A 20407-nucleotide genomic window follows, 5' to 3' on the forward strand; every position below is an offset into this window, starting at 1 on the left:
ATCGTAAACAGCGTTTATTTGACGCCAGCTGTCGATCCTGGCCGCCTTGCTGCCACAGCTGGCCCGAGCACGTGGAATCAACATGGTTGTGAGGTCCAGGTGACACTAACTGTAGCAATCACGATAACGCACCTGCAATGGCCGACACATCACGTTCCTCGCTCAACCATCACCACCCATTGCCGCCTCGTCGCTACATTCGCGACAACATGAACGCAGTGAGCCCATCGACCACGTCTCGGCCTTATAGATCAAAGTCACAGCGTCCCTGTGACCGATGCCGACGCCGCAAGACAGTCTGCCTCATCCAGGCCGAAGGCTCTTCTTGCCAGAGCTGCCTCAAGGCACAACAGCCATGCGCGTTCGAAATGCCGCCTACAAAAAGGCAGCGGCGTACTTTGGACACGCAAAAACGCATTGAAACCAGAGATGAGCAGCATGGACCGGGCGTAGCGTCCGCCGAAGGTGTAGCTCTCCATGACACGCCTACCGGCCTTGCTGGCCTTGCGCATCGCGATGTGACGACGACAGTCCCAGTTCAGAGCTCACCCTCTGCGACTACGCCACAGGCGCAGAGTCACAGAGATCTCCAGTATCGCGACGCCCACTGCACACCTACCAATCCGGAAGCGCACGCGGCGCGCATCTTATCAGCGATGGAGACCACGGGGTTGCCATACGCGTCGGAGCGCCGTCACAGAACGCACCCGCATGCCGGCACGCCTTCGAACCAAACCACAACGTCCTACCCGGTCCAGTATGTCCGGTCCTTTGAGCAGATGGAGGCAGCGACCGCGCAGCTCTGTGGCATGTCGGCCGAGCTTGATCCGTGGCTACTACGCCACTGCAAGTTTGACGAGTATGGCATGCGCGGCTTGCAGAACATTACGTGTCGAAATGTCGGGGGCGTGCCTGTTCAAGGCTTGGTGCCTGTGCACTTTATCGTCACGGACAATTCTCTTATCCAGCAGGACGAGCACAGATCGAGCGACGAGAGTAGACGGCGGCGGATGCTCGAGGATCTGGTTCCCATGTCCCACGGTGTACGGCTCATATCTCTGTAAGTCATGTTTCGGCTATATATGGTTCGATGGAGACTGACACGCGCAAGATTCATGCGATTTGTCCAGCCCATGCTGCCCATTGTTTCACGATCTCAGCTGGACAGACAGCTTTCGGAGAATACCGTGCCTGCTGTGTTGCTGGCAGCTGTGTATGCATCGGCTATCCCGTACATTGCTCACGATCATGTCTTATTTGCTCTGCCTGCCATGAGCGATTCCCTCGCTGAAACGCTGTGGGGGATGGTTGTCGATTGGATCCAGTGCGACGCTCACAAGCCAAAGCTTGCGATTATGCAAGCATCGCTTCTCTACCTCCAACGCCTTCCGCTGCGCCCGCACAGAGTGCTGGCGGACACTGCCGCGCGGTCGTCGTTCCTGGGCAGTACTGTCGCTCTCGCCATGTCTCTTGGTCTGCAGCTCGAGTCCCAACCATGGGGCATCCCAACGTGGGAGAAACGTCTGCGCAGACGTCTGTGGTGGGCTCTGTACATGGAAGATAAATGGACGGGCTTGCTCATGGGACGGCCGCCCATGATCCAGAAAGACGAGTGGGATATTTTCGACCTCAAAGAAGCTGATCTCGAACTCGGCCACAGAGCGAGCTTTGACGTGGAATCGGATCCCAACACGTCGCAAGACGGTGTCATTTTCGTCTTCTTTGTACAACTCGCGGGGCAAGTTGAGAAGATTCAGGAAGCCTTCTAGTGCGTTCAAATCCCTTTCCTGTCCATGTGTCTTAAGCTGACAATAACCGCACTAGCACCCTGCGAGCGTCGCAGAGACTTGCTGAAGACTTTCGCGCCTCAGTCGACGCGGCGAGACCGATCCGAGAAAGTCTTCAGGCGTGGTATTACAGTCTCCCCGAAGAACTGCGCCTACGGTCCCGGGCAGAAGGCCAGTCGTACCGAGACCACCGGCAAGGCGTCGCCGTGCTGCATTTCTCCTACCTGATGCTGGAACTCTTTCTCTACCGGGCCATCTTGAGACCGCTGGCTCGCTCTCCGCCTCCCCCTCCCGTCACGAACGAGGAGGATGAGTCTGATTCGCAATCTGATCCTTTCTTCGCGCATGGTCTGTCGTCGACCTGGCTTCTTGACGATTTGACCTTTGAGAGCCTAGAGTTCGATCAGTTGCCTGATGCCGGGTTCGCAGAGTTTGGCGAGGCGGCCGAGGTCGCCCTGAATGCAGCTGAGCGTTGTGCGGCTATTCTTGTCAACTTTGTGGCGTCGTTGGTTCCCCAGGACTTTGACGTGCACTGGTATCCTTGTGAGTACATGGATGCAACGGTCCGCGGTCAACTGCAGTCTAACTCTGTGCTCTACCATAGGGACACGCATATGTTTCGCCACGATTACGAGTTTCATCACTTTACTGTTCGTCCAGGCGCCCACGTCAGCGCATGCGGCGCGGTCTAGAGAGCTTCTGAAGCGATGGTCGCTGCACTTGCGGAGTCAACACAAGACGAATGAAGGGCTGATGACGCTTGGCCTCCTACGACTGCATAGTCTCCAGGTAGAGGAGCTGGATGGGCTGTTCAGCCTCTCACCATCTGCCCTGGAGCTACTATCAGAGAGCAGAACGAAGCATGGTCACGTTGCGTGCGAAGGCGCCACTTGATACTCAGAATGATATATTTATCGTTGTTACTTCTTACTTGGCCAGCAGCATCCCCCACGTGGGAGCGAGCGGCTTCGTGTCTACTTTCAACTCCCGGAGCATCTCCCAGAGTACAGTCGTCACTGTATCGAACACTGGAATACCGTGTTCCTTCTCCCAATGGGCAACCCTCTGCGCCGCTCGCAGGTTCGTGCAGAACGTTGTGATGGCTTGCACTTTCTTGGACGCCACGTCAGCAACCATCCCGTCCAGCGTCGGCTCGTCAATGGTTGCAAATGTTGAGTTCTTGGAGATACCCAGGTGTCTCTCCTTGCTGCAGTCCATTCCAATCGTCTTGTACGTCTTGACGATCGCCTCCTGGACATCGTCCGTGTACGGCGTCACGAGCCCAAGCTCCTTGACGCCAAACTCCTTTACTGCCTTGTTCAGAGCGAGCACCGAGGTCGTGGCGGGAATGCCGGTCGCAGCGGTGATCTCCGCACACAGCTTGTCGTCGGCTTCAAAGCCCAGCCAGCCCGACGAGGTCCCGCTCCAGCCGATCATGTCCACCTCGGCGTCGGCCAGCAGCTGGGCGGCGGCCATGATCTTCTCATTCTGGAACTGAGCGAGGGCATCGTCCGCGAGGCCGATCTTGAGGACGGTGAAGCGTGAAAAGTGCACGCTGACGTTGGGGAGGTCGGCGACAATGGCCTGTGAGAGAGGCTCGAGGCTGGTGTTGGACGACGGAGTCAGGATGCCAAGCTTGATTCTTTGAGACATGGTGAATAGAGGATGAGTTATGCAGTGGGCGAGCTGTGCACTGGGGAGGATGAGAGGTGGTATCTAAGCCGTGGATGAAGACTGCGGCGGATATGTTGCAACTATATCCATCGTGTCTCGCCGGCCATCGGAGTCCGTCCCCGATAGTCGTTCTTCTACCTCAATAGGGTATTCGACTCGGGTTCGGCTGTGGGGTTGGCCGATGCCAAGAGATCGGCCATGGACGCTGCGAGGACCCTCCGGCGGATCGGCCGATAAATATTAACCCTCTGGCCAAATTATTGGCCCATCTTATCTGCCTATCAATCACCACTCACTCCTATCCTCAGTCTAGCACGATGCGATTTGCCATGTGGCGGGACCAGGAACCTGGGTATGGTTCATCAGATAGTATCCGGGAAGCATGTTGATATACAAATATGATTGTATGTCGCCCTGTTCAATCTGGCCTCCGCGGCAGACAGTACCGTCACACAAAAGCATCTGTGTAAGTGCTTCTCGACCAAGAACAATCTACGCCTTACTTTCGACATGGCTCTTCGCGAGAGGCTTTCTACCGTGCGATACGCACTGTCATCACCCGGACGGTTCGCAGAGGCTTTGCGAGTCGACAACAATGAGCCCGAGCACTTGAAGGGGAAATACGGCAAGTGGTCGAACAAGGACTTGGACCCGACACCACCTGAGCAGAGACTCTGGACTTCGTGGTCCTTCTTTGCCTTCCAGTTCAGCATTGCCTTTTCGCCCACCACGTACAATGTTGGTGCCAGTCTGTACGCCATTGGTTTGAACTGGTGGATTATCTTTATTGCTTCAAGTCAGCGCGACCTTTTGGCAGTCTTGGAGGACCCTGTAACTGACGAGAGAATAGTTATTGTATCCATCTTAATCGCCACACTGATTGCTCTGAACGCACGAGGCGCGGCCTGGTATCATGTCGGATATCCTACATTTGTGCGATCATCCTCTGGCATCTATGGCTCGCTCATCTTCCTCTTCTTGCGAGGGGTCAGTGGTCTCCCGCTCTTTCAAGACAGACCTGATAGCTGACGATTCTTGACACAGGCTGTTGCTATTCTCTACATGGCCATTCAGACATTCTACGCTGGCAAGTTTATGGCGGTCATGCTTCGCTGTGTCTTTGGCCACAGGTGGACCGACATTCCCAACCGTATGTCTCTTTGGTCGCCGATTGATCTACTTCTGACGCGGTCACAGGCTTACCAGAAACTGCTGGTATCACGTCTTCGGATCTCCTCGCGTTCGCCTTGCTGTGGTTTATTCAATTCCCGTTTGCCTTTGTCCATCCCAGCAAGGTCAACATTGTCTTCAAGATCAAGTCCATTGTGGCCCCCCTTGGCCTCTTTGCCACACTCATCTGGGCGTTGGTACGTACAAATCTTTCTGCTCTGTCCATTCGTCATCTCACCTTCACTAGGTCAGCAGCAAAGGTGCCGACTTCACGGGGTTGAGCACCACCGAGTCCGCCTCAGGGGCAGCGCTGGGCTGGTCCTTTATGAAGGCCATCAACACCATTGTCTCCAACGTCATTCCTCCCCTGGTGAATATCGGCGATCTCGCGCGCTATGCAGAGCGTCCACGGCAGACGCTGCCCATGCCGATCGGTCTCGTCGTGAGCAAGCCGCTGGTGACGCTGCTGGGCATGATCATCACAGCCGCGGGATACAAGCAGTTTGGCGAGGCGTACTGGAACCTCTGGGACTTTTACTCGAGCATTCTCGACAAGTACTGGAGCCCGGGGGCACGGGCGCTGGTGTTTTTGGCTGCGACGATTCAGGTATGTCTTCTTCACTTTACAGCTTCTCAAATAGAGGGAGGTCTGGTGCTAACCTTCCGCTCAGGCATTCGCGACGTTTGCGACGAATCTCAGCAGCAACTCTATCCCTGTGGGCTGTGACCTGGCTGGCCTGTTCCCCAAGTACTTCACTATTGTGAGGGGCCAGATTCTGTGTTTTGTCCTGGCGTGGGCTTGTGGTATGTGAAAAGCTCTGTTCCCAAGTGCTGCTTTGTTTTAAACGCTGATCTCAACTTCCAGTTCCGTGGAAGCTCACATACTCAGCCTCGTCCTTCCTGACGTTCCTTGGCTCGTATTTGTGTTTCATATGCCCCATTGTTGGCATCATGGTGTAAGTTGGCCAAGTAACTCTGGGCATATAGAACAGTTCAATGGCTAACGCGACTCGCAGCGTGGACTACTGGGTTGTACGCAAGGGCAACATCCACGTGCCCTCACTGTACTCGACCACGCCAGACTCGCCATACTTCTACTACAAGGGTTTCAATCTACGAGCTTTCGCGGCGTGGGTCATTGCCATTGCGCTCGTCATTCCCGGTGTCGCGGGCGCCATCAACCCTGGCTCCATTGGCATAGCCTCCACCCGGATCTACAACATGGGCTTCCTCCTGTCGACCATTGTTGGTGGTTTGCTGTACTACGTCTTCTCCATCGTGTGGCCCGTGAGCCTGTATCCACCTCAGTATGCGGATCGCAGCAAGGCGTGGGAGATTATGAGGTACACCGAGGGCTTTTTCCCGGAAGAAGAGGGTTCGCGCGCGCCATCTGAGCGAGAGGAGGTGGTGATTGACGGGAAAGCTTTCGATGGGAGCTCGAGGGCGGCGACGGAGCCCGAGACTGCTGACAAGGGAGAGAAGTGAGGAGGACGTGGTGATTTCTTTGAGTCATAGCGGATAGACGAGGCGAATTTAGGTTGGTTGTGGGCTTGTGAATGCAACTGCGTGCGAGGTCTGGAGTGCTCTATGAACTACTCATCCTCTATGCTTATCTGATATACTTTGAGCCTACCACTTGCTCAGGAAGACAGACTATTGACTCGAGCCTTTTGAACGATGAACCATCTTAGCAGATCTGCAACTGCAATGCCCTCGAAGCACGGGTCTCAGGCTACATGTACCATGCGATCAAGGATTGATTTGATTCAATACTAAAAACACCATGTGTCTACGTGCGATGGAACAGCGGTAGCAAGGGGTGGCAGACACTTTCAATCGACTGGAGTATGGGCCTCCATCCCTGCTGTCAAGTTGCTTTCACACTCGAGGACATTTCACTTACACGCCAGGCGGCCCAGACGACACCACACCACGCTGCGACCGTCTATTGCAATCGCATAATCCGCCACGCCCCGGACGACCAGTATCCAGTCTCCCAGCACGGCCAATGTCAAGACCACAGATAAGCAAGACCTGGGGTGTGGTCCCCTGAGTTAGACCCTTGGGCCACGGCCGAAGATAGCGTCACTATCGCCCGCGTCCCCTCTCCTTATCGCCCGACGGCCGTTTCCAACTGCGAAAGTCGGGGTCTGCCATGCGAAAGAGAAAAGCGTTCGACTATTCTTCGCCGAATGGTGGCTGTCCAAGAAACAACACTGCACTCAAACATGGATCACTCGCTGGGCTCGTTCGACTGCGTGGTGCTGAACGGCACTGTGGTGACAGCCGCCGACATAGGCCAGTATGACATTGGCATCCGGGATGGGAAGATTGCCATGCTGGCCCCGAGGTCGTCACTGGCAAACGCGACGGCCGACAGGGTCATTGACGCGCAAGGTGCTTTTGTGACGGTATAGTCATCCCCAGACCTGCTGGAGTGGCACACATCAAATACTCAACTAACACCCGTCCAGCCAGGAGGAGTAGACGCCCACGTACACCTCGCGGAGCCAGAGCTGTTCGGCAAAGGAAGACCAGCAGATGACTACACCTCAGGCATGATGAGCCAGAGTCTTCATACGTTCAAGAACACCCGCGCTGACGTCCAAAGGCACAAAGTCAGCCGTGGCCGGCGGCACCACCACAATCGTCGCCTTTGCGCCTCAGGAGAAGAAGGACGCCTCCATCATACCGGCCGTTGAAGACGCGGCCAGGAAAGCCCTCAACGCGGCCTACTGCGACTACTCGTTCCACGTCATTGTCTCGAACCCCACCCGCCAGGCCCTCGACGAGTTCCCCCTCCTGCGCGAGCGTGGCATCTCCTCGGTCAAGATCTACATGACCTACGAGGCACTACAGCTCCGCGACAACCAGATCCTGGACGTCCTGCTGCAGGCGCGCTCCACGGGCGTCACGACCATGATCCACGCAGAGAACGGGGACATGCTGAACTGGATGACGGAGCAGCTCGAGAGCAAGCTACTCCTCGCGCCCAAGTACCACGCCACATCACGGCCACAGCTCCTCGAGAGCGAAGCCACGAACCGCGCCATCACTCTCGGCCAGCTCGTCGGCGCCCCCATCCTCATCGTCCACGTCTCGTCGCCGACGGCCGCCGAGACGATCCGAAAAGCCCAGACAAACGGTCTACCAGTGTACGCCGAGACATGCCCCCAGTATCTCTTCCTCACACGCAAGGAGCTGGAGAAACCCGGCTTCGAGGGCGCAAAGTGCCTCTGTGCACCGCCCCCGCGTGACGGCGAGGAAGATCTCGAGGGCATCTGGCGCGGTCTGCAGAACGGCACCTTCACCATCCTCTCGTCCGACCACTGCCCCTTTATCTACGACGACGCCGAGACGGGCAAAAAGTCGGCCATCACAGCCGAGGCGCCACTTGGCCGCTTCCGCTACGTTCCCAACGGCTGTCCCGGCGTTGAGACGCGTCTCTCGCTCGTCATGTCGGCCAACCGCCTCGCGCCCTCGCGATTCGTCGAGCTCACCAGCACCAACCCGGCCAAACTGTACGGGCTGTACCCCCAAAAGGGCGCCCTCCTCCCCGGCGTGTCGGATGCCGACTTGACCATCTGGTATCCCTCGTCTGGGCTGGCGCCCTTTGCCATCACCAACGACGCACTGCATCACAATGTCGACTATACACCGTTTGAAGGTCATCGCGTCAACCAGTGGCCGAGATATACGCTTGTGCGCGGCAAGGTCGTTTGGGACAGAGATAATGGGGGTGTCGTCGGCGAGAAGGGGTACGGCCGGTTTACGCGACGAGATCGCAGCTTCTTCTGTCAAGAAGAACTGCCCCCTTGGGATGTCGAGCAGTGGTAGATCTGGGCCACAGAAAGCCTTGCCAAGAGTATCATTGCCGGTGAAATTCGTTAAACTAGCGGATGCGAATGATATTATCCTCGCCCAGCTTTGATTGCCAGAAAGAGGCAGCACTCTCTGCGCCCATCATGTCCACGATCCACTCTCCCTCCATCCAGCCCTGGACAAAGACGGACCCAACGAATCGATAGTGACCGTCCTCTTCTGAACGATCCAAGAGAACAGGGGTAGAGCATCCAGCCAAGACAGCAATGGACGCCCTCTGCCGACCCTCCCTCGCGATCCAGTGTGGCAGAAGACACATGTACCCCTTTTCGGTGAAGCCCAGAGTCCTGCCTCGGAGAACGGTCTTGAGCACGCAGGACGACTCGTCTGCTGAAATGTCTGTGACATATTGGAAGATGTGGCGCGCCGTCTTCCGGTCGCCCTTGTAGTACTTGTTGATGTATGCCTCGTGGAACCCATCCTCCACCGCACGAACGGGCCATGTGGAGGGCACGTCGCCGTGACACATGGCCCAGAGAGCCTGTAGCGCGTCTCCGTACGGGCTCGTGCTCTCCGTCTCGTAATAGCCCCTGACGGCCTGGAAGAAGGCAGCGAACTTGTCCTTGACCGTGTCAGAGTCCGCCCCGATCCAGCCACGGAGTTGATCGACTATGACACCAGTGCACAGCAACTCGTCGCCGCTGAACGAAAACCAGGGCTCCGCGAGATCCTGGCGGCTCAGACCACCGTCGGCCCAGTACAGCTTGCCGTCCAGGATGTCAGAGGCTATTTGCAGTCTGGTAAGCATTTTCTCCCGCCGGACCATGCTGCTGGCGCTGGAAGGGGTAGCCCAGTCCGGACACCATGACGGAGCGGTCTCGTAGAACGCGCTACTTCGCTCATCGCCCTCGGCCGCGCAGATCATGTCCAGAGACATGTGTTGCTTGCACCATGCTTTTGTGAACTTGACGTAGCTCTCGGCGACCGAGTCTGCATAATCCATGGTAAAGTCGAGGCCTTGCTTGTCCTGCGCGATATTCCACAGGGCGAAGATCTTGTCGTGCGCATCCGTCGCTTGAAAGTCGCGCGCCATGATGGCTGTCTCGAGGTAGCCTGGCACGTCACCCGTGATTCTGCCCTGTACCGTGTCGCGCAGCAGGGAGAAGGTGGCTTTACCCTTGGACACCATGAATCGAAAGTACGACATTTTGCGGATGAATTCGAGCTCTTCAGGCACCGCGGTGGTTTCCTCTGGCAACGCTTCGCTGATCTGCCTGGCCAGTAGAGGGTCTCTCTCCAGCAGGTCTTGAATATTGCGCGCTGCAGTCTCCATCTGCCAGAAGCTGAAGCCTTCGTGGACACCGCAGACGGCAAATGGACTGGACGCCCACGCTATCTCCTGCAGGATCCATACACGGTGAAAGTAGGGCTTTGTGAGAAACTGATAAGCCGCCGCGCAGAGGCGTGCAATGTCCTCGGGGCGGTACTCGCCAGGTTGTCCAATGTTCCACTCCCATCTCTCATTCAAATTGAGCATCGGAGACTGTAGCTTTGGGATGAACCCCAGAGCCTCCGACGTGTGCTCGTCAGAGTCCCCCAGCCATGCCAGAACCGACGTGGCCGTGTCATACACCGCGGCCATGCGAGGGAGATGTCGATTGCGTTCCGCGTCATTCTCTTGGTCTATGCATATCGCATCGATCCACATGACAAGCTCTCCCTGCTTGCGGCGGACCCTGCGCAATAGCTCCTCGAGAGACTTGGTGACGGAAAATAGCTGGCCAGTGACAACGATATCGGCCCTCGGCTGTCTTTCTCCCCAAGTGTACGAGATGGCGTTGTAGCCTACGTCGGACTTTGCTGGTGAATGAGCCAGGTGCAGATTCACCCTCGCTTGCTCATCTTCGCTGGGGTGCAACACGATGAGGCGGATCTCGTCGGTGACCGGATCGAGAGGAACGTATTGATATCGATCCACCGGGTCCGTCAAGGACTGTTTCTGCCCCACGCGTACAGGATAGACTTTGGGCAGAGGAGTGATTTCCACGGTCCCATGCCATTCCTTTTGCCATTGTATGTAACGAGAATCGAATGCCTGCTGAATAGTGCCCATGTCCAACAGGGTCGTGTTGAAGATGTGCATGTCGACCGCCTCAGTCGAAAGCTCGTACATCCGGTCAAGGAATGGACTAGTCCAATACCTAGAGCTCTCTTCGCCCATGCTCTCTACCAGGCAGATGTGGCGTATCCAGAGGCGCACTGGCTCATGGTCGTGTCTGAAGTTGCGCAAAAATCTTTCCACGGCCACGGGCACCAGGAGGGATTCGCCATCCACGTCGATGACTTCTTGAATCAAACGGTACCCTCTGCTATTTTTCACAGCAGTGAAAGGCTCAGCTTTGGACAATGGCGTGACCTCGATGCTGCATCGAACCACGTTTTCCTCTGCATTCTTGTCACCGGCGCAGGGGTGAAGAATCAGAAAGCGCTGTTCCTCCGTATCAAAGTCCAGTGGTTTATGTGTGTACAGCTTCTCGGGTAGCGCGCGATACTGCTCCTCGGTGTTCGACAGGTCTTGTTGGGCGGACATGTTGCTCGAGGGGACATGGAGATGTTGGCGCATCTTTCATGTCTGCACGCAGAGCCCAGGCAGCATATAGTCAAAGGGTCCGGCGAGTGCCACATCAGGGATAGTTCCAGGGCACTCTATCCCCGACTATAAATAGACGGAGTGATAGCATTCATTCGATCCTCCAGGCAACCTCAGCACAGCCTAACCCCGCCATTGGAAGGATGCGCGACAGCCTGTTGGAGAGCCCAGCGCACTGCGATGCTCGAGGCTGACTCGATCCCCCTCGGCATCATAATTTTGAAAGTGACGAGACATCATGAGGCGTGCGCACGGGTGTGTACTTGAACATCTGGGGTGAGCGCCGCCATTGTTGACTCTGGAGTCTGGCTAGTTTCAGTCCTAGAGGAAGGAGATGAATGCCCGGGACTTTTTGACGGCTGATGCCCAGTAGACTGAGACTGCGATTTTGCAAGTACATATGTCCAAGATGAGCGATGAACGACTAGGCCCCAAGAATCAGGTGAAGTTCAAGGTGAGGGATGTCACGTGCAGTCGTGTCACCATCGCGGCGCCCACTGCCCTACAGCCTCAGACTACCCTACACGGCTAAGCCACACTTTCAACACCCCTCTCCGATCTCGGCAGGTGGGGGGTTCTCCTCCAAGTCCCCGACTTCGCTCTGTGATACCAACTAACGTTAATTACCAGGTACCTTACCTACCTCACTTCCTTTTCCAATCACTTGTTCTCGTACTTCGTCACACAAAAAGGACTCTTCTTTAGAACGAACTCTGTCAGACAAGTATTGCAACCATGGCGGAACACAACATTGTTGTTTTTGCCGGCGACCACTGTGGCCCAGAGGTGAGAGGCTACCCCAGAGCTTTCCCACCATTGACTCTAGACGGAGAAGCTGACTTTGGTTATTTGGCAGGTCATTGCCGAGGCAATTAAAGTACGAGACTGGTATCTGCGACCTGCAGTTGAGCACGTCTGACGCAGGATTTAGGTCATCAAGACGGTTGAGGATATGAGCCCGACTGCTGGCAAATTCAATTTGGACCACCAACTGCTTGGAGGGGTAAGTCGTCCCCCGACGAAGGATCACGCGGTCCCAAAGACACCCACGAGAGAAGTCTCCTGCTGATCTCGGCGTTTCTCCCCAGTGCTCCATCGACAAGACCGGCAGCCCCCTTACAGACGAGGCCCTCGCCGCCGCCAAAGCCGCCGACGCTGTGCTCCTCGGCGCCATTGGCGGCCCTGAATGGGGCACTGGCGCCGTCCGCCCGGAGCAGGGCCTTCTAAGGCTGCGCAGTGAGATGTGCGCCTATGGAAACCTCCGCCCTTGTTTCTTCGCCTCCGACGCCCTTGTCGAGTCCTCCCCCCTCAAGGCGTCTGTCTGCCGTGGCGTCGACATGATGCTAGTCCGGGAGCTAACCTCAGGCCTGTATTTCGGAGAGCGGAAGGAGTACGACGGAGTCAATGCGCTCGATACTACTGTCTATACGAAACCGGAAATCGAGCGTATCGCGCGGATGGGCGGCTACATAGCCAGGACTAGGGGAGACTCGCGGGTCATCTCGCTAGATAAGGCAAACGTGCTGGCAACAAGCAGACTCTGGCGCTCTACGGTTGACGAGGTTTTCAAAAACGAGTTCCCGGATCTGAAGATTGAGCATCAGCTCATTGACAGCGCGGCCATGATCATGGTCAAGAACCCGACGCAGCTAAACGGCGTTTTGATCGCGCCCAATTTGGCAGGTGAGCGAGGCCCCTCGTCGACCTCGAAGGCGGTTTAGCTAATGAGCTTTTAGGGGATATTCTCAGCGACGAGGCGAGCGCTATACCGGGAAGCATTGGGCTTCTCCCGAGCGCGAGTCTCTGCGGAATGCCGGGCTCTGCAGTGCCTTCTATCTGTGAACCTATCCATGGTGAGACTCCCATCCTCGTCTCGAGCCTTCATTTAGATATCAGTCGCTAACGTAGATGATAGGTTCCGCGCCGGACATATCAGGGAAAGGGATTGTCGTACGTTCAGACCCCGTTTCGGGCGATTCCTATTCATTCGCTGCAAGTACAGAGCTGATATTATTTCTAGAACCCCATTGGCACCATCCTTTCCGTGGCTATGATGTTCCGGTACTCTCTGAATCTTGCCCACGAGGCTAAACTCGTTGAGGACGCGGTTCGCGCTGCCATCGACGCCGGGCTAAGAACCAAGGACATGGGCGGCAGCACAGGCACCGCTGAAGCAGGAGATGCCATTATTGCTGAGCTGGTCAAGATTCTCAAGGCATGAGATATCTCACGCCTGAAGGAGAAACAAATAGAGTTTGAAAGGAGGAAATTGAGGTGGAGGGGTGGAAGGTATAAAGAAAATAGTTGCTGAGACGCGTGAGTCGAGCACAGAAGTGGTGGTGAAAAACAGTGGTTGGCAGAAAAGGGGTTCAGAAGAGACTATTTTATTAGCTGGCGAAGAAATGAAAAAAGCGCAGTTAATAATAGTCAGGCCAGACGCAGCTTTATTATCATCACAAAAGAGAAATCCTAAACATACTGACATGGTGAGGTACAGTCAGGCTCGCTATCGCCAATGCAGTCACGTGCAGTCGTGTCACCATCGCGGCGCCCATTGCGGGCTCTCCAGGGAATCCAATTAGCAGATGGGGGAGGATGCGATGCCCCTCCGACGTTCCAACAAAGAGGGACGACATGCGCCCTCCGCGCCCACAATGACACAGATCGACTCGCTAGTCGATACCCAGGAGATCCAGGATAGCCTGATCGTTCTTGATGCAATCCGCAGCGAGCTAGGCGTCACGGTACGTACCATGCAGTGCAGACGGCACACGTCTGTCGCGCGCTGGGCTAACACGACATGCAGTCAAGCGCCCAACATCGAGTTGAAGACGACCCAACGCAGCCGCACGTCGGTTTCGTGCAGGAAGAGCCGGCAGAAGAAAGATTCAAGGCACAATTGAGCACCGAAGATCGAGCGTGCTCAGCTACAGGCAACCACGCGCAGCAGACGCGTGAAGCGGGCGGGCAGCCTAGCGAGACCGGGGTGGCGTGCAGGGATCAGCCAACAAGCCCGCAAAAGCAACAATCGTCAACACGGAACCCTCCGCGCGACGTGACGCATCAGAACTCGCCCTCCCAGACGCACATTGAGGTTCCTCGCTCTCACGAACCGAGCTACAACAACGACAACGATGACCCATCCCTGAGACCCCACGCGCAGCCTGTCGGGGCTGTCGTTCCCGCAGCCAAGATGGACGTTTCCCAGCAGACACCGACCCAGGTCAACGAGGACCGCGACTATGACGCCGTGTGCCACTCCCTACCCTCGAGCGGAGGCCTCGACGATACCCTCGACCCGGGGATGGCGACCGAGGCGACTGGCGATCGAACCCTACAGACGGACGACACCGGCGCGGTCAACTTTGGCAACTTTAGCGAATTCGGTCGGCCCTCGTCCCAGGTGTCGGAAGACGGCGGGTTCGAGAACACTCGAGGCGAATGGAGGGAATCGCTACAGCAATACTCGACCAATGCCTACACGCCCTTTAAGCAGGGCGCCGGTGCTGCGGTGCCAGAGACGCCCGCCTTACCTAGGAATCCGTTCGGCTCGAAGCCCAGCATGGCGGCGCCCCTCGTCGGCAGTCAACTCTTTGGCCAGACGCAGTTCTCATCCGCGGTGAAGCCACTCGGAATAAGCCCGACGTCGTCTCGGCCCTCGCCCAACATCGGTCACGCCTCATACTCGCCCCAAGCCGCTGAAACATCACCGCTGAAGAACCGCGCGAACGTCTCGTCACCTACAGATGTGGGAACTTCGAGCCCGGGGAGGCTGGAGGATGCACCAACGACGGTCAAGAAGTCGAGACCGATGGAGCGCATTGAGGAAGAGACGCCGTCTGCTGCGCTTTCGTCCACGGAAGAGGCTATCCCGGCCTCGCCATCAACGCGTCTACCCAGGTCTTCAGCCCCTCGACAACCACAAGTTCGGTACGAGAGCGTGCAGAAATCACAGGAGAGAAAGGTGTTCCGCAGAGACCCATATGAATTCGTCGGAAGTGACAGCGAAGATGAGGCGTTGCGACGAGCTGAGCGACGGAAGCAGATTGAGAGGAGGAAAGCCAAAGCTACACAAGAGACGGCCAAGGTGAAAGTCCCCTCGGTGCAGAGATCAAATGTCCCCGCCGAGGGGCCGTCTTCTCGAAAGAAGAGGAGGCTCTCGCTGAGTGGCAAGGAAAACCTACCGTTACCAGGCGTCATCGAGACTGCCCCTGAGCCTTCCAAGAGCTCCAATGAGCCGCCCGTGGTTGTGGACTCGCAACAAAAGAAGGCCTCCTCGAAACCCGTGCCTGTAACCAGCAGTACCAGGCAGGGCACTGGGACACCACCGCCGGTGCCTGAGGTGCCAGATGCCGAAGCCCCAGTCCTAACAAACGGGGACGAGCCCGACCTGCCACCAGAGTTGGATGACCGCATACCAGCTACAAGTCCCGCGATGAGCCCGGCTCCTACACTCTCTGCGGAGGTCCCGCAGCTGCAGTCTGAACCGGATCTACCCCTTCTAGATCTGGGCTTGTCCTCACATCTAAATCCATCTACTGAGCCAGGCACATCATCTGTGCCACTGGTGCGCCGACCGCCACAGGGAAATGATAGGCGGGCATCCAGGCGGAACGTCATTGTGACTTCTTCTGCATCAGAGCTGCCTTGCAAAGAAGCGGTCATTAGCACTGACCAGGCCACCGATCCTGCGAGTAGCCCGGCATCGACAGCGTCGCCTCCACGGGAGGATGTGGAAAAGTCCACGGCCGATAGCCCACCTCACATCCAGTCAACTGAGGATGGTGAGCGAGAATCTCGAGAAACATCCCCTGCCAAGTCCACCCCTCACGCGGTCCGGTCATCTGGCAGAAAGCGTACGCCAACGTTCAAAGCGGCGGCCAAGCAAGGGAGAGCAAGCAGCGTGAATAGCGATGCGGCAACGGCTTCGTCGGACACCAGTATGCTATCTTCAGCATTACCATCATCAGCGTTGTCTACGCCTAGCGCATTGGATTCTCCCCAATTCCAACCACCAAGGGCTGCGTCGGCGACTCTACAGTCGCCGGTCGAGGGAAGTCTGCGCAAGCAGGCCCTGCGGCTTGGAGACCACGGCGCACACGGCTCCAGGGCGAAGCGACAGCGACGTTCCGTCAGGGATCCGAAATACTTTCACGATTCCCAATCCACGGACGAATTGCAAGTGTCCCCATCAGCTAGTGTCCTGGAGAGGAGCGTGGTGCATACAAAGTCTGTGCGGTCCTTCAAGCCATCACTGGCACCGCTTACGCGCTGCGGTCGACTCTTTGACGGCATGATCTTTGCGCTCTCCTTTCAGGCCACCGGATCCAAGGCACCCGACCGCCCAAAGCTCGAGTCGCGCATCGAGCAAGCAGGTGGATCAGTCCTCTCCGAGGGGTTTGACGTGCTCTTTGAGCGATCACCCATCATGGGCGCCTCAGAGCCTACGCTCGACCTCGAAGATGCAACGGTGGTCAGACCGTGTCATCTAGAGAAGGGGTTCACGGCGTTGATCGCGGACGGCCACTCGCGCAAGGCAAAATACATGCAAGCATTGGCACTGGGCTTCCCATGTTTAGCACCACAATGGATCCAGACCTGCCTGACCAAAGGCACCCTCGTGGACTGGGAACCCTATCTTCTCTGCGCGGGCGCATCCGCTGTTCTTGGCAACGCGCTCCGCTCGCGCAGCCTCGCTCCCTGCGCCCCGGAAGAAATCAGCCTGTGCGAAATTGTTCGACGACGCCGCAAGCTTCTTGAGGGCCAGAGGCTTCTCATTGTCGTGGATTCGAAGAAGGCGCGCAGTGATCTCAAGGAGCCGTACATGTTTCTCATGCAGGCACTAGGGGCCCGCACCTCACGGGTTTACACAGCCGAGCAGGCCTGCGAGGTCCTGACAAAGCATGCGCGGGCGGGGACGCCGTTTGACTGGGTGTATATCGACAGTGGCACGGCGACTGTGGAAGCGGTGCTGTGCGCCCCAGAGGCGGGTGGAAAGAAGCGAAAGCGCAATCCTGCTGTCGCGGCGCCGCTGTTTGGCAATATCAGGGTGCTGAACGATGAGCTCGTGGTGCAGAGCCTGATACTCGGACGCATGGTAGAGGATGGTGAGATGAGCGGTTAGTAAGGTTGGCTACGATCATGGTGGCTGCTGTCAGTTCGCAGGTGTTTGGTTCAGGGGTAAGATACATGGGTATACATAAGTACATGTGGCATCCTCACGACCCGGGTTGGATACTAGTAAGTACTACTGTATAGAGTTACATGACTAAAGTACTTGCACCGCGGCTATAGCGCCGTGGCTTTGGAAAACTTACAATTTCACCTGCCGTGAGTCGAGCTACGTTCATGTTTTGTCAGACCGTGTTGCTCAAGGAGCCAGATCTTGCTCCTCTCGAGTGTCGCATCAGCAGCCACTGGATGATGACGTCATCTAAAATGCGAGACTTGAATGGCGACGCCGAAAAGTAATTGCTTGTTCATGCGTGGGACGATCGATGCTCTGGATACATAATAAGACCGTCTAGCCTCATTCCCCGGTGTCCAAGTTCTTCGCAAGGCGCGGGCTACACTCGCTTGATGGGCACGAAGCTGGTCAGCCTGTGCTTACTGTATGCGCCGTGTCGCGTGACAGGCAGATGAATGATGGATCGCCAAATTTTTGAGGCTCAGGCTGTGACAGGGGGGCAAGAAGGGGCTGAGCGCCGGATCGCTCGGAAATGGCGATCCACTTGGCGAGTCGCCGACGTGGCGCAAATCCGCACCTCTCAGTCTCCAGTCGATCAGGGCAGCGGACTTGACTTGGAAAAGTCTCGAAATGCTCCAACACGTGGCTCAGAAAGGGTGTACTGTATTCCAGAACGAAGGGAGGGGGAGTGGGATGCGAAGATTCAGGACGAGGCATGCAGACAGAGCATAGGCATACATGTATTGTATACTATGCTCTGGAAACGCGTACAAAGCGTTGGCTTGTGAGATTGACACCACTCTCGCACGCACTGTCGATCCACGGGCCAGCGACAAGTGTCAGTGCCGGGCACGCGACCATCCTCGCGACAGGGCAATCAACCATGGCATTCTCATTCTCGTGGTGCAGCCAGCTGGGATTCAACTTTCAAGTAGTCGCCAGTCAACAGGGCTCGCAAATAAATATAAGGTACCGTAGCCCGGCCTCCACATCGCATTGACTTTCATCGGGCACCGGCATCCATCTAAAGCCCATCCATCGTCCACTACCAAGTGCCGGCCCTTACTGGATCAAGTCATCGGTCGGCCAAGGACGCTTGTTAAAGCCCGACGGGAGGAGGTACCGTACCCTCGAATCAAATTCTGGCCGCCTCTTCCGCGACAAGAATCTCACCTTCCAACTCCAAGCCCAGTCTTTCTCCCCCTTCTTCCTCCTCCTCCTCCCTTCTTCGACTTCCAATCTTCTAGGTCGTCTTCCATTCTCTTCCGGACTGAACCTTATTCTTGTTTGACTCAGCCACCATCGCCTGCCTTCACTGGCACTAATCAACCCAGGTTTCTTCGATACACCGAAGACTGCCTGTTACGCATCGCCCCCCTGTCGTTGACGCCATCGCCTCATCTTTCGACACCGCCGACCGCGGCAGAACCCAACTCGCCCTTCTCTCAACATGGGCGCCGGTGCCTTTCTTGAGCCACTGGTCGTGGTGACCCTTCTTTTCGGAGGCGCCTACTTCAATCGCAACAAGGACTACAGCTTTAAGGACGGCAAGACCACCGCTGCTGGCTGGGGTCCCGACGCGACCCATCACAAGAAGCACGATGACCTCCACCCCAGCCGCAGCGGCTCGCCAGAGGGCTGGAGCTCGAGCTCCTCGCCTTCTCTCCTCGCCCACGATATCTCGAGCCACAGACGTCGCCGCGTCAAGGCCTTTGGCTACGAGAAATTCGTCACCACCCCCAATACCTTGATCTTCAAGGACCGCTTCCTGAGCCGCGTGCTCCAAAAGTTCCCCTTCCTGGCCGAGTGCTGGTATTGGGCTCTCCTCTACTGGGTCTACCAGGTCGGTCGCGCCTTTACCGCCCTCACACTCGTCGAGGGCACCGTCGACGTCGCGCGCAGGCACGCGCTGCAGCTCATCCACCTCGAGCAGAGACTGCACATCTTCTGGGAGATTGGCTTCCAGCAGTGGTTCCTCGAGCACCCGACCTTGCTGCACTGGATCAACCGCACCTACTCCTTCATCCACATCCCAGGCACCATCTTCTTCCTCGTCATCCTCTACTACCTCACCACCACCCGCAAGCGCCGTGTCATGTCTGGCCGCGTCAACTCTGACAATGTGTCCGCTGGCCCTGCCTTGTACGAGGCCCGCCGCCGCACCATGGCCATGTGCAATCTGATTGCCTTTGTCATCTTCACCCTGTGGCCCTGCATGCCTCCCCGTCTCCTGAGCGACCCCAACTACAAGGGCGAGAACGCCGAGGAGGCCAAGAGCTTTGGCTTCGTGGACACCGTCCACAGCAAGACCGGCGAGAGCAGTGTCTGGACCACCAACAAGTTCTGCAACCAATACGGCAAGTCTTCCTAGGCCACCTGCCAATGAATAAACTGCTAACATATGTATAGCCGCCATGCCCTCGCTGCACTTTGGCTACTCGCTTCTCATCGGTCTCACCGTGGCCACCCTGCCCATCAACGGACTTCGTCCCACCTCCTGGAAGCGCATCGCCATTGTCGTCGGTGGCATGTGCTACCCTGCGCTCATCCTGACCGCCATTGTCGCCACAGCCAACCACTTCATCCTCGATGCCGTCGCCGGCGCCATTGTCTGCGCGATTGCCTGGAACACCAACGACCTGCTCCTCAACCTCTGCGTCCTCGAGGACTACTTCCTTTGGGTGCTCCGCATGCACAAGCCCGTCAACTACACCGACCCTGAGACAGCGGTGGACCCCGATGTGCAGAGCTCGCTGCTGCTGGGCGAGGAAGCCGCCTAATTTCCTTCGCTGCTCATTGTCGTCAAGGGAGGACGGAATCATGAACCAGATCGTATACATCACGCGCATATCATATCATGGCCTTTTTTGTTTTTTGGATACTTGGGGTCCTTGGTTAGAATTCCCGGGATCAGCGGGCCACGCTTGTATAAATGGCTGTCAATGCAGGGCGTTTGGGAACTGCGGAGGTAATGACCAGTAAGATTCACTCCTGGGACCTGTAGATTCATTTTGGAAAATTGCATACAGTAATAACGCTCTTCTCATACCTCTTCACTGCACGGGTGCGGACTACTGACGATCAGAGGCCCTGGTGGCTTCTGGGCTAGAAGCATAC

The 20407-nt window shown here is 56.7% G+C and overlaps 8 protein-coding genes across 8 annotated transcripts; 6 read left to right on the forward strand and 2 right to left on the reverse strand.

The window, feature by feature from the left end:
* Window positions 1-2: 2 nt before the first annotated feature.
* Window positions 3-2698, forward strand: F5Z01DRAFT_240525 (fungal-specific transcription factor domain-containing protein). Its single transcript, XM_046258396.1, has 4 exons — window positions 3-1060; window positions 1112-1768; window positions 1825-2330; window positions 2392-2698. Exons 1-4 carry the CDS (start codon window positions 138-140, stop codon window positions 2679-2681), a joined length of 2376 nt encoding a protein of 791 aa, XP_046116216.1. The 5' UTR covers window positions 3-137; the 3' UTR covers window positions 2682-2698.
* F5Z01DRAFT_240526 (Asp/Glu/hydantoin racemase) lies at window positions 2699-3706 on the reverse strand. The gene has a single exon (XM_046258397.1). The coding sequence runs from the start codon at window positions 3438-3440 to the stop codon at window positions 2715-2717; it is 726 nt and encodes a 241-aa protein (XP_046116217.1). The 5' UTR covers window positions 3441-3706; the 3' UTR covers window positions 2699-2714.
* F5Z01DRAFT_240527 (putative allantoin permease) lies at window positions 3707-6470 on the forward strand. The gene is made up of 8 exons (XM_046258398.1): window positions 3707-4257; window positions 4312-4448; window positions 4506-4611; window positions 4659-4828; window positions 4879-5238; window positions 5303-5435; window positions 5497-5587; window positions 5648-6470. The coding sequence occupies exons 1-8, from the start codon at window positions 3972-3974 to the stop codon at window positions 6114-6116; spliced, it is 1752 nt and encodes a 583-aa protein (XP_046116218.1). The 5' UTR covers window positions 3707-3971; the 3' UTR covers window positions 6117-6470.
* Window positions 6471-6859: 389 nt separating this feature from the next.
* Window positions 6860-8468, forward strand: F5Z01DRAFT_682765 (aminohydrolase; the record flags this gene model as incomplete). Its single annotated transcript, XM_046265790.1, has 3 exons — window positions 6860-7042; window positions 7106-7187; window positions 7243-8468. 3 exons carry the CDS (start codon window positions 6860-6862, stop codon window positions 8466-8468), a joined length of 1491 nt encoding a protein of 496 aa, XP_046116219.1.
* Window positions 8469-8523: 55 nt separating this feature from the next.
* Window positions 8524-11043, reverse strand: F5Z01DRAFT_676176 (heterokaryon incompatibility protein-domain-containing protein; the record flags this gene model as incomplete). The annotated part of the gene is made up of 1 exon (XM_046265223.1): window positions 8524-11043. The coding sequence occupies one exon, from the start codon at window positions 11041-11043 to the stop codon at window positions 8524-8526; it is 2520 nt and encodes an 839-aa protein (XP_046116220.1).
* Window positions 11044-11838: 795 nt separating this feature from the next.
* F5Z01DRAFT_626020 (putative beta-isopropylmalate dehydrogenase) lies at window positions 11839-13324 on the forward strand (the record flags this gene model as incomplete). The annotated part of the gene is made up of 7 exons (XM_046261456.1): window positions 11839-11889; window positions 11960-11980; window positions 12035-12106; window positions 12192-12786; window positions 12840-12956; window positions 13019-13053; window positions 13124-13324. 7 exons carry the CDS (start codon window positions 11839-11841, stop codon window positions 13322-13324), a joined length of 1092 nt encoding a protein of 363 aa, XP_046116221.1.
* Window positions 13325-13441: 117 nt separating this feature from the next.
* Window positions 13442-17486, forward strand: F5Z01DRAFT_240741 (uncharacterized protein). The gene is made up of 2 exons (XM_046258400.1): window positions 13442-13847; window positions 13910-17486. The coding sequence occupies exons 1-2, from the start codon at window positions 13689-13691 to the stop codon at window positions 17225-17227; spliced, it is 3477 nt and encodes a 1158-aa protein (XP_046116222.1). The 5' UTR covers window positions 13442-13688; the 3' UTR covers window positions 17228-17486.
* An 859-nt stretch (window positions 17487-18345) lies between these two features.
* On the forward strand, window positions 18346-20397 carry F5Z01DRAFT_240534 (PAP2 superfamily-domain-containing protein). The gene is made up of 2 exons (XM_046258399.1): window positions 18346-19647; window positions 19700-20397. The coding sequence occupies exons 1-2, from the start codon at window positions 18741-18743 to the stop codon at window positions 20068-20070; spliced, it is 1278 nt and encodes a 425-aa protein (XP_046116223.1). The 5' UTR covers window positions 18346-18740; the 3' UTR covers window positions 20071-20397.
* The last annotated feature ends 10 nt before the right edge of the window (window positions 20398-20407 follow it).

The sequence above is a fragment of the Emericellopsis atlantica genome (assembly GCF_019669845.1).
Source record: "Emericellopsis atlantica unplaced genomic scaffold F5Z01scaffold_22, whole genome shotgun sequence".
Classification (NCBI taxonomy): Eukaryota; Fungi; Ascomycota; class Sordariomycetes; order Hypocreales; family Bionectriaceae; genus Emericellopsis; species Emericellopsis atlantica.